Raw genomic sequence first — 12,627 nt, forward strand, 5'->3', positions numbered from 1 at the left:
GTGTAAAGCTAGAGAAAGAGGTGGGGTGGAAGGAATTTTAATGACTAATACCTCTCAGCTAATCACGACAAATAAAACAGCAGGTTTTCCCCTCCATGTTGTGGTATTTGTTTAACAAATATAAATATATATTTCAGAAGAAAGAACTCACACAGTTACAATGAAAAGCTTTTATTAGTAATGTTGACGGCTTCATTTATAATTGATAATCTGCATCACCTTAATTAGAAAGGCTTGGACGCACTTTGTGGCTCCACAAAGTTTTTTGGGTTTTTCTTTTTTTTTTTTTTTGGGGGGGGGGGGGGTCTTGTTTTATGACAAAAGCTGACAGAGACTGCCCTAAACCCTTAACCTAAGTTGTGGAGGATGAAAAAGGACATTATTTTTAAGGTCAGGGTACTTGGGGATAAAACTACTAAAAATTGTAAGTTGTTAAGGGCAACCACGTACCCTGAGACCAGTGTGCATGAACACAAATTAATATTTAAGGAATGCTGTGGTGAAATGAATCAATAAGAGAAAAGACTGCTGGCAGGCTTCGGTGTCACTCCTGTGGGACCTTTACCTTAATCTTTCAGGCATATGTTTGTTCTGTTCCCCTCTGACCATCCACCTAGTGCACCTCCACCTTGACCCCCACCCTTCCTCAGGTGTTTCTGTGGTGATGGCGTAAGCCACCTGAGGCCTGCACCTGTGCACTAATTGCTGCGTCTGCAGTCCCTATAGCAGCAAAGGTCAACAATGTTACTGGTAATGTATCACCATGGCGATAGAGGAAAGGCGGCGCTTAAGAATAGTAAAAGAGGTAATTCACTTGTACAGCTTGGTGGAGGGAGAAGTGATGACACAGGTCCTGGAGAAGAGGGCTTTTTTTGTTTGTTTGTTTTTTTTAAAGGAAAAGGAAAATGTAGGTCAAAAAACCTGCTCTGAAGGACAAAGTCTTTAATAAACAATCATTTCACTGCTCTGAAAGCTAGAGGCCACACACATGTGGCAGTTAGCATGTTTTAATACTGATATTAAAAGGTAATATTTGGATCAGGTCCTTCCGTCTTCCTCTCTGTGCCCTCTGATAAAAGACAATCCCGCCATTGAGTGGGGAAAGACCTGTGCACACGAAGGTCTGCATTCCTACGATCCACCGGCTCGAACTGGACGCCCTCCAGAATTCAGTCCACAAAACTTAACAGCCACCATCATGGCACGCCTGAGTTTATACTTTATATTCATCATCACCCACTCAAAAAGTACATAACTAGGCTGTTGTACTCCAACACTGCTATCTTAAATATGGCCACTCTCTGTTCAGCTGTTGTTCATTCATGTACACAATCCCCTCATTAGAGATTCACATTTAAGAATACAGCTACTATGCTCTCAAGTTCATGACTATGCAGCTCCTTTTTCCTGCATGTGAGGAGTTTACATGCCAGCTTCTGTTCTCTGTCTGCAGTTTACAGAAAGAACAAGTGCGACAAACAAGCTGAATGACACAAAATGGATGGAATGTGTTCAGCACTTTTGGGCCAGGTATTTCCACATACTGTCCAGAGGCTGATAGGCAGTGTTGGCTCAGTTCCTTCAAGACAACAGGGGCAGGGTCACAGAACAAAGTTGCACCTGGGAATGAATGTGCAGTTCTGTTTTCACTTGACCTGAAATATGCATGAAGAGAACTAGAAAGTGCTGAAGTGGATAATCAGTGGGAGAATTTATACAATTTTTGCAAAACAGAAATTGCTATGCAATTGCAGTAGTGCTTCTACCCTGTACTTCACTTAAGTCTGCTACAAATGCGCACACAAATGATATCACACATAATGATATCAGCATATGTGCAAGTAATCAATGAAAACAATTAAGAGAGCTTTTCTACTTTTCACTCTAAATGATACACAGGATGTGCTCACAGTGATGACCATGCTCAGAAGCCCCACCCACCTGCTGTTCAAAACCTTCTGTTTACAAAGAGCAGCCAATCAAAAGGAGGTTGGCTTCTTCTTCTTTTTTTAAAAAAAGGATGTTTTTGGAGGAGGCAGAGGTAAGGTTCAACAAGTCCCAGTTTAATATAAAGAGGGATTACTTTGAAATTTGAATCATACAACGTTACTCTATTAGAAGAACAACAGGACAGAGCTGTAAGAACAACAATACAGAGCTTAAAATATGCATCACATGTTCACTTTAATAACATGGAAACAATGTTATGCATAGTTACTAATCAACAGGAGAACTTCTCAGCGTAGTCAAACATTTGTGTAGAGTCAGGTCTAATAAGATGACTAGATTTTCTAAATCTAAATTTGCAGTAGCCTAAAAGACAAAGAAAAAAAAGAAAAAAAAAAGTATTGATGTGAGTGTCAGCAGGTTTTGTGGATAAACGGATCATCTGTCATACCAAAAAACAAAAAACAAAAGTGAATGAAGTTAAAAGCACTTTCAACCTTTGAGAGGTTTAAAGTGCTCTTAAAAGAGGGTTAAAATGCACACCTATTGAAAAAGAACTCAGCTGTTATGAATACAGTGATAGATGCCTCTGCTCTCTTCTTACTGGTCCACTTCGGATTCAGTCCTCTAGTATATATTTAAATTAAAAAAAAAAAAATTGAAACAAATCAATACTGTTGCGAATGAGTACTATTAATACAACAGTGAGCTTTAGTATCATTTAGTATACGAAAATCCTTTTTTTTAGCACCTTTAATGTTAAACTATCTATGGTTACACATTATCTGAGCAGTCGATCTCAGAAGACACTGCACTACTTCCTGTTTTAGTTTGTTTTTAAATCATGGAAAAAAAAAAAAGTAATTTCAAAACACCATTTGTCAGTAGGAGAAATGAACAACTATTACAAACCAGTTCGATTTGCTGATAGTGTAAACATTACCTAGTGTTTGATAGTAAACCTCCCAAATGCGTATACACATACAACCTGTCATTCACACACCTGGGAAAAGAGAGTCCTGCCTCCTGCTCTGACTGCAGTGCAGCATCTACCATCTGAAGATCAACTCTTAACTGGCAGTTCTTAGAAAGATTATCACTCAAGAGATGTTGCCAATCTCAGGTGATCTTGACATTTGAGTTTCTGAGGTACCGTTTAGAAAAAAAAATAGAGATTGAAAACAATTAGATTCTTCCTTCTCACTCAAGGATGCATGCTTCCTACTACGAAATTGTTGCTTCTAATCTCTTTTTTTTTTTTCTTAAATACTGCTGCTTCCTCAAACAGCACGCTGTACAAGCTCACAGCTTTCTAGATACAGACTTGCTTGCAGTCTTATAGTTTTCCTATGAGGCAGTCTCCCCTGAGACAGAGAATAGACTGTACGTCTTTCTACTTAGCAGGGGGTTAACCCGCTGCTCCACAGCTTCTTCCTAGAATAAGAAAACTAGGAGCATTCTTATGGAGCATCGACCTCAAGCTGGGATCAAACATGCAGAACAATTAATTTATTTACTGATGACTCAAAAATATAAATGTCTAAATGGGAGTGTTTTAGATGGCATCTAAAACAGTGGCTTAATATTTAGAAGACTATTTCTTTCTTATTACAGTTATGGAATAAGCACGAAATCAGTTTAGCACTAAACTTTGGTTTCTCTTTTTCTGCAAGCAGATTTTCCCACAAACACAGAAAGCCCACCTCTGGCTAATAATATAGCTGATAAGAATAATAACAGTATTGAGATTCATGTCTGAAGCCCAAACTGTGGTACTTCCACTGATTTTTCTCTCCAGTCCACACAAATGTATATCACATTTATCACTAAACGGTTGATTTATTAATTTGTTTCCATCAAAAAACAAAGAACTAAAACTGCTTTAAAGTCTCAGAGTGTGTTTCTGCACTGGTGATGTGACAATGCCAGTTACAGCCAATCAGCAAATTATTAAAGAGAAAAAACAAAACAAAACACACACATTCGCAGCAGTTTCATTGGGAAGGGAGAGGGTGAGCAGTTCGTCAGCCATGAATAGAGAACGAACTATACAAATGTGATCTTTCACTGAAATGACTGGAATATCCTGTTGAGTCAGTTGGTCTGTCATGTGACCTACGTGTTCATACTTTCAGAATTTCACACCCATGGTAAATCAATAATTAGTCATCATTCAGAAAAGTAATCTAGTGACAACATAATCTACTCTTGGCGTTATATGATATTAAGAGCACATATCTTTAAGATCTGACCTGAGCTGACCCAGCAAGCCTGATTTTTTTTTTCCTGCTAAATGAATGATTAGAGAGACAATCCAGCACATAACAGCAGGGTGCAAGATGCTAGCAGGCAAGGCATACACATACGTGTGTGTGTGTGTGTGTGTGTGTGTGTGTGTGTGTGTGTGTGTGTGTGTGTGTGTGTATATATATTAGGGGTGCAACGATACACAAAATTCACGGTTCGGTTCGATACTTTGGTGTCACGGTTCGATATTTTTTCGATACAAAAAAATGTTCATGCCTTTTTAATTTGTCATTTATTAAAATTATAAATATATATTTTAACTCAAAAGTACAGTTTTTAAATTTAACCCTAACCCTTGTGCGTGCTTTTTATTTTGACAGCGAATGCGCACCTGCGGACCACTTATGTGCAGCCCTGGTTATTTAGCTCGTCATATTGCAGCCACAGAAATTATTTTGTCCATGAAACCATAAAGCTGCACTTTCTTTTTGCCTTATAGTCTCATTTGTCATAACTTCTCCGTTTTGTGGTAAGCTCTTCTTTGGCTGTCACTTCTTCACCCTGACCTGTCTTATTTGGCTCAGCAGAACTAAAATATATATTCTGCTGGTTTTACACACGCACTCACATAAGCTCAGCGATTCTCTGCGCGATCAACCTCTCACATGTTTAAGCTTGCTGCGGGAGATTGCACTTGTCATGTTTGCATAGTAAGCTAACGATTAGTAAGCTAATGATTAATAAGACGATGTCAGAGGAATTGGTGCGCAAATTATCATCACTCACAGATCAGTGCTGTCGCTCTCTATACACAGTTCGCACGATTGCAAAGTGATAGCAAAAAAACAAGCGCAAATTCAAACGCGATTTCAATATGTCACATATTGACAGTGGCTCACCGATGCCAATGACATAATTACCCAGCTACATTTCTGAAAGAATGCAAAAGCATTGACATATATTTTTCCTTCCTACAATAGCCCGACGGGCAGGGTAGCCCGTCTGAAAAAAATCGCTAGCCCAGGACGTCGGGCTAGCGATTTTGCGAGCCCTGTATCTGAGGAATCACTCATCTTTGGAAAAGAGAGTTTATTACAGAGAAATGTCTCTTTCCAAAATAAAAGCTATACTATCCGCTTCTTCTGGGCTATATTCTCAGCAGCATAAGGAGAATCATGTGCTAACAGCTGTCTAAATGACTCGGCTAAAGTTAGTAGCATGCTTGTTGTTTTTGTCTTTGCACTAGGATGATGTCAGCGTAAATGTGCAGTCATATTCGTTGTGTTCCCACTAGTGCTTTCAGGTTAATCTCGTTGAAATGACCTTAACGCCACAACACGGCAAATCTCCGTTAACGAGCTACCGCCGATCGCCCCGTGCATGGGGCTAGACGGCCAACACGTTAACGAGCTAACTGCGCTAACACACTAGTTCCCACCCATGTAATTGAGCATTGCATGGCACATCCAACATACTGTTTTACTTTAGTCCATGACTCGCTTACCTTCAGGGTCATACGTCACATGAAAACCAAAATAATTCCAAACGCCAGATCTGAATGAGGGTGGGGGAGGTGCCCTGCGCTCTTCCTTCTGACTATGCTGTCTGTGTTGAGCGCTCAGTGGATCTGCGCTCGACAGTGCAGCCTAGGCGGAGTAGTCGAACGCAGATTCACTGAGCGCTTTATTAGTCCCACAAGGGGAAATTTCAGATGAGACTGAAACCAGCTTTCTTGGGATTGGCTGTCCCTCACAAACCAAAAGGGTTAAACGGCATGTGGGAGGGGCTTCTGGGTTCAACACAGACAGCATCGTCAGAAGGAAAGTTGATAAAATAAATTACAAATGTTGTATTGTTCGATACATATGCGTACCGAACCGAAAGCACTGTATCGAACGGTTCAATATCGATACGAATATCGTTGCACCCCTAAAAAAAAAAAAATATATATATAAATAAAAACACCCAGCACGCCCCTGTGGGCGGTTTATCCTTCAAGCTCGGGTCCTCTACCAGAGGCCTGGGAGCTTGAGGGTCCTGCGCAGTATCTTAGCTGTTCCCAGGACTGCGCTCTTCTGGACAGAGATCTCCGATGTTGTTCCCGGGATCTGCTGGAGCCACTCGCCTAGCTTGGGAGTCACCGCACCTAGTGCTCCGATTACCACGGGGACCACCGTTACCTTCACCCTCCACATCCTCTCAAGCTCTTCTCTGAGCCCTTGGTATTTCTCCAGCTTCTCGTGTTCCTTCTTCCTGATATTGCTGTCATTCGGAACCGCTACATCGATCACTACGGCCGTCTTCTTCTGTTTGTCTACCACCACTATGTCCGGTTGGTTAGCCACCACCATTTTGTCCGTCTGTATCTGGAAGTCCCACAGGATCTTAGCTCGGTCATTCTCCACCACCCTTGGGGGCATCTCCCATTTTGACCTCGGGACTTCCAGGTTATACTCGGCACAGATGTTCCTGTACACTATGCCGGCCACTTGGTTATGGCGTTCCATGTATGCCTTGCCTGCTAGCATCTTGCACCCTGCTGTTATGTGCTGGATTGTCTCTGGGGCATCTTTACACAGCCTGCACCTCGGGTCTTGCCTGGTGTGATAGACCCCAGCCTCTATGGATCTTGTACTCAGAGCTTGTTCTTGTGCTGCCATGATTAGTGCCTCTGTGCTGTCTTTCAGTCCAGCTTTGTCCAGCCACTGGTAGGATTTCTGGATATCAGCCACCTCCTCTATCTGCCGGTGGTACATACCGTGCAGGGGCCTGTCCTTCCATGATGGTTCCTGCTGCCTGAGGTATTCACTGAGCACTCGGTCAGTTGGGGCCATCTTCCCAATGTATTCTTGGATGTTCCTTGTCTCATCCTGGACTGTGGTGCTGACACTCACCAGTCCCCGGCCCCCTTCCTTCCGCTTAGCGTACAGCCTCAGGGTGCTGGACTTGGGGTGAAACCCTCCATGCATGGTAAGGAGCTTTCTTGTCTTTATGTCAGTGGCTTCTATCTCCTCCTTTGGCCAGCCTATTACCCCAGCAGGGTACCTGATCACGGGCAGGGCGTACGTGTTGATGGCCCGGATCTTGTTCTTACCATTCAGCTGACTCCTCAGGACTTGGCTGACCCTCTGCAGGTACTTGGTGGTTGCAGCTTTTCTAGCGGCCTCTTCATGGTTCCCATTCGCCTGCGGGATCCCCAAGTACTTGTAACTGTCCTCTATGTCTGCAATGTTGCCTTCTGGTAGTTCAATCCCCTCAGTTCCGACTACCTTCCCTCTCTTTGATACCATCCGACTACACTTCTCCAGTCCGAACGACATTCCAATGTCATTGCTGTATAGCCTGGTAGTGTGGATCAGTGAATCGATGTCTCGTTCACTCTTGGCATACAGCTTGATGTCATCCATGTACAGGAGGTGGCTGACAACTGCTCCGTTCCGTAGTCGGTATCCGTAGCCAGTCTTGTTAATGATCTCACTGAGGGGGTTCAGGCCTATGCAGAACAGCAGTGGGGACAGAGCATCTCCTTGGTAGATCCCGCACTTGATGGTGACTTGTGCTATGGGCTTGGAGTTGGCCTCTAGTGTTGTACGCCACATCCCCATTGAGTTCCTGATGAAGGCTCTTAGGGTCCCATTGATCTTGTACAATTCTAGGCATTCCAGTATCCAGCTGTGGGGCATTGAGTCATAGGCCTTCTTGTAATCAATCCAGGCAGTGCACAGGTTGGTCAGTCTGGTCTTGCAGTCTCGGCTGATTGTTCTGTCTACCAGTAGCTGGTGTTTTGCGCCTCTGGTATTCTTGCCAATTCCTTTCTGTGTCCCGCTCATGTATTGACCCATGTGCCTGTTCATCTTAGCCGATATGATGCCTGACAGGAGCTTCCATGTAGTACTGAGGCAGGTTATTGGTCGGTAGTTATATATATATATATATATATATATATATATATATATATATATATATATATATATATATATATATATATATATATATATATATATATATATATATATATATATATATATATATATATATATATATATATACACACACACACACACACACACAAACACTTCTTGCTGTTGTTAAAACTTTGTACCCACCCCCCTTTATATTTTTTCTCTTGTTTCTATAGGTTTCGTTTCATCTGACTCTTGATTTCTTCTCACTTTGCTTGAAATTGTTGTGAATTGCTTCAATACACTTCTGTAAACAGTTTACATGCACAGTGATCTATAAGTCAAGGACTTTTATTGTGAAAGGGAGGAAGAAGCCTCGTTTGCCCTTGTGCAGAACACATTCTGGTACAGAGCAGACATTGTGCCAATCTGCCTTTGAACCCAGAAGCCCCTCCCACATGCCGTTTAACCCTTTTGGTTTGTGAGGGACAGCCAATCCCAAGAAAGCTGGTTTAAGTCTCATCTGAAATTTCCCCTTGTGGGACTAATAAAGGTATATCAATCAATTCAATTCAATCCTGAAGGGCATGATTAGTTAAAATGGCTTCTGTCACATAAAAGACGAATGAAATACGGATTATTTTGACATGAGTCAAAACAGGTCCTCCATACACCCAGTCACTGACCTCAGTCGTGAACTGCATCCAAATGAGGCACAATTTAGTCTTGAAAAACTCGTTTTTACATTGTTTTTCTTAGCTGCTGTTGTTGCTTCAAGAGACAAACACCAACATCACAAACAGCTCATGTGAAACGGTGGGAAAATGTGTGTTTACATTAGGGCTGAACGATATATCGCATTTGCGATAATATCGCGACATGATCAAGTGCAATTTTCTAACCGCAAAGGCTGCGATTATACTGCGATTATATTATACAATTCATGGGCTGCATCCTCCTGAGGCCGCATTTGTAGACCGATTACGTCACAGCGACGCGCCGAAGGCTGTCCAAATTACTACCATATCCCAGAATTCATAGCGCGGCCCAGCCAAACTCCAGTTTCCAGCAATGGCGGCCGCTACTAAGTTTTAAAATTACTCATACTAATCTTTCTGGGTCACAAAATAAACTTTTAACATATTTTCAGGCGAGAAAGTAGTTGTGTAAACATCAAATATCTGCTCGGTTTATCAAGATATCCCATATTTGCAAAAGTGCTTCGACGTTTTCAGAGGCGTCTGCTACCCACCAGCTCCACAGCTAGCCGGGAGCTCGAGGGTTACTGATGCGGCCGAGAACGGCACAACTCCCGGCACATCATTTTCAGATCACCGCGGAGTTTCGCTGCTCGGGTTAAACGTAATATATAAGTCACTTAGACAACCTAAAAATGTTATTGTTGGGCTTTTTTCAGTGTTTTGTTTGTTCGTGAGTAAATCGGTTTGGCTGAGATTAAAGTTATTAGATTAGATAAAATAAAACTTTATTAATCCCCCGGGTGGGTTCCTCCTTGGTTTTCACACAGCTGACTAAACGTCAAACAGAAAACTTATTAAACAGAAGTATGAGACAGTCGAGAATTTACACCAGTGTCTGGTTATATTTTAGATAGCAAGAAGCAGACGGCCGAGTTTATTAAACTCCACCGAGACAGCGGTGACGCTAATCAGAACTAGCCTTCTGATTAGCTAATCAGAAGGCTAGACCGTCCAATTTCACGCCTTTAAACTTTAAAGGCGTGTTTGTGTGTGTGTTTATACAATTGCTATTATGTTTGCACTTTATGTGTAATGTTACTGACTGCAGAGATCAGTAAGATGTGTGTATTTTTTATTTATTAGTTTTATTTATTTAATATTATTTTTTAATTGAATGACTGTCTAGTAGTTCACAGATGTCGAAAAACTGAGTGTGGTAAAGCCACTGATTTTTTTTATGTATATTTCTGCAATCTGCACATTGTACTGACTTTCATTTTAATGTTTACACCAGGGTTCCTTGTCAGCACTTTATGCTCAGATGTTTGTAAGCTAAAAATAAACTATTGTGTATGTTCAAATATACTGTTGTGATTGAAGAAGTTAAATAAAAATGTCAGTCATCAATTCATGCATCACCTCATGTCATCATAACAGAGGTCTGTCTTCCAGGAAAGAACAGTTTAAAATTAATGTAATATAGTATTGGCCATACTATATGATGTATTGCTTGTCTTTGTTTAATAATACAGAAGACAAATACCTTAAAAAAATAATCGCATATCGCATCGCAATCGCAATATTGGGGCAAAAAAAAAAAATCGCAATTAGATTATTTTCCATAATCGTTCAGCCCTAGTTTACATAACTGCCACGCAGATCCTCCATCAGCCATAAGCAAGACAAGACATTAAAAATGACAAATTAAAGGAAAAACCCATACGCTTGGCCTCTATAGTGTGGGGATCCAGTGGTAGTAAAAGGCAGGGTCTGGCATCTTTTGGGTCAATCTGACTCCTTTGTAGTCATAGCACCCTCACCCACATTTTGTCAGCCCCCCAATGCACATGCATGCATTGTCAACTACATGCATGTGCAGAACTCACAGCTGACAGACAAAGGGGTCCAAAAGTAATTTCCTTTGTACTTACAGCTTATCAGTCACTAACCCTCAAAGTCCCACAGAGCATTTTGTTAGAGCAGTTGTGTAAACTTTCTGTGCAGAGACGCAACCAACAAGCAAGGACACACGTGAGAGTGGGCAAGCCATGTAAATGTGAACTGTGTCTACAAGAGATTTATGCAAACTCCCTCCTCACACGCACAGAAACACAGAAACCTGCAGGACCTGGCTGGGTGTGGATTCATTTTACAGAGACAGAAGGGGGCATGTTTCCCCCCAGTCTGCAGCCCCCCTCTCCCGGGACAAGACGAACCAGTTTCCTTCTCTCGCCTTCTTTCAGAAACACGCACACAGGCACAGGCCTTGAATCATTCATTAACAGGTCTGACCCCTCCACACCCACCAGAGCTCACCAAAACCCCACAGGTCTCTCATGTCACCTGTTAGCCCCTCCCTCCTCCACCTAGGAATTACACAAGCATTGCTTTTCCATCACCAACACCTTACTCCCGTCCTCAATGATCAATACCAGTTCCCTTTTCCTCGTTACCTAAGAAGGAAAACGCCCAATAAAGTCAAATGAGAGCGGATTATACACCTGTTGCTCCAAGAGCCCGGGACTAGTTTCCTTCTCCTAATTCTGGGTCTGGAATCAAATGAAGTCTATAAACACTTCTAAACCTCCTTACAGTAGAAAATGTGAGACTGTTGACAGCTTTTTAACAAGGTGTGAGGAATATTGATCTCACCTGCCAGGGCTCGTGGGGAGGGGGGGGCAGGGGGGATTAAAGACGCCAAATGACAAACATGCGAGAAACTTCTGAAAGTTGACAACGGAAATCTGGGATCGATTTACATTTTTATGACTCTAAAGTCCACAGAGCTAAGTTCACAAGAAAGATATTAAACTTTAACCTTTCAACAGGTGTGTGGTTCAAAAATGAGATATCACTTTAACACATCTTTAACTACATCGACAGAAGATGCGGGAAAAAGGTTTTATTTCTATATATATATATATATATATATATATATATATATATATATATATATATATATATATATATATTCCTCTTAAGTTGTTTACTCTGAGGTCAGCGGTGTCATCCTAGCTAGTTAGGGAGGAAGGGAGGTACCTGTGCCTCGCCGGTGACGCTGTCTCTGTTCAGTTCCCCGATGTAGTACTGCTCCATCCACCGCCGGGCGTTTTCCGAGTGCCGGTGTGGGGGTCCCTCCATCGCCTGGCGCACGTCCTTGCCGGAGCGGCTGCGTATTAGTGCCTCCCCACCCGGGTGCATCCGCAAGAAGGCTGTCACGTCGTAAACCCTGGTCCCCATCAGCACCCAGCAGGACTCCTTGGTGCAGTGGCGGGCTACCTCCGTCTCCGTGAAGTAGCGGGGGGACGTGGACGGAGACATCCTGTTAGTGGAGATGTAAAAAGGTCCACCTGAACTGAAAACTGAGAGCAAGTCCTCCTCAGTGGAGAGTCGACCTGACTAATGAACTGACTTTCGTAATGACACCGGAGGCTTTAAACTCCTGCCGTTCGCGAGACACGGACGAGAGAGGCGGGGTTTGTGAGGCGTTCACCAAAGTCGTAGTTAGTAGGTCTTAAACTGACTTACAATCACGTCTGCATATACGCGCATCGAAAACTTCTAAATAATATGCTACGGTGATTACTTATTCTTTTTTTTATGATTGCAGATTTTTAATATTTTATTTTAATATTTTATAACAGTAGCCAGAAAAGCCGTTATATTTACACAATAGCAAAAGCAAACCCTCCCCGAATACAGCATAACTCTCCTAAGCACCTGTTGCTGTTAAACCGATACAAGCGACACAACCGCTTAAGAAGTCTGTTCCGTGGACCCAACCTGCTGCTAAAGACTATTATAAATTGCTTTACAATATAATAGCTGAA

General features: G+C 42.2%; 1 protein-coding gene across 1 annotated transcript in view; it reads right to left on the minus strand.

The window, feature by feature from the left end:
* fa2h (fatty acid 2-hydroxylase) overlaps positions 1–12,208 on the minus strand; it is a 42,302-nt gene extending 30,094 nt beyond the window's left edge. Inside the window, exon 1 of the mRNA XM_085358585.1 lies at positions 11,837–12,208. Coding sequence (XP_085214711.1) covers positions 11,837–12,118 — 282 coding nt within the window. The 5' untranslated portion in view covers positions 12,119–12,208. The remainder of the gene's footprint in view (positions 1–11,836) is intronic.
* Positions 12,209–12,627: the final 419 nt, after the last annotated feature.

This window comes from Diplotaxodon limnothrissa, linkage group LG7, assembly GCF_057381915.1.
Source record: "Diplotaxodon limnothrissa isolate DT_005_m linkage group LG7, D_limnothrissa_male_GT1.1, whole genome shotgun sequence".
Classification (NCBI taxonomy): Eukaryota; Metazoa; Chordata; class Actinopteri; order Cichliformes; family Cichlidae; genus Diplotaxodon; species Diplotaxodon limnothrissa.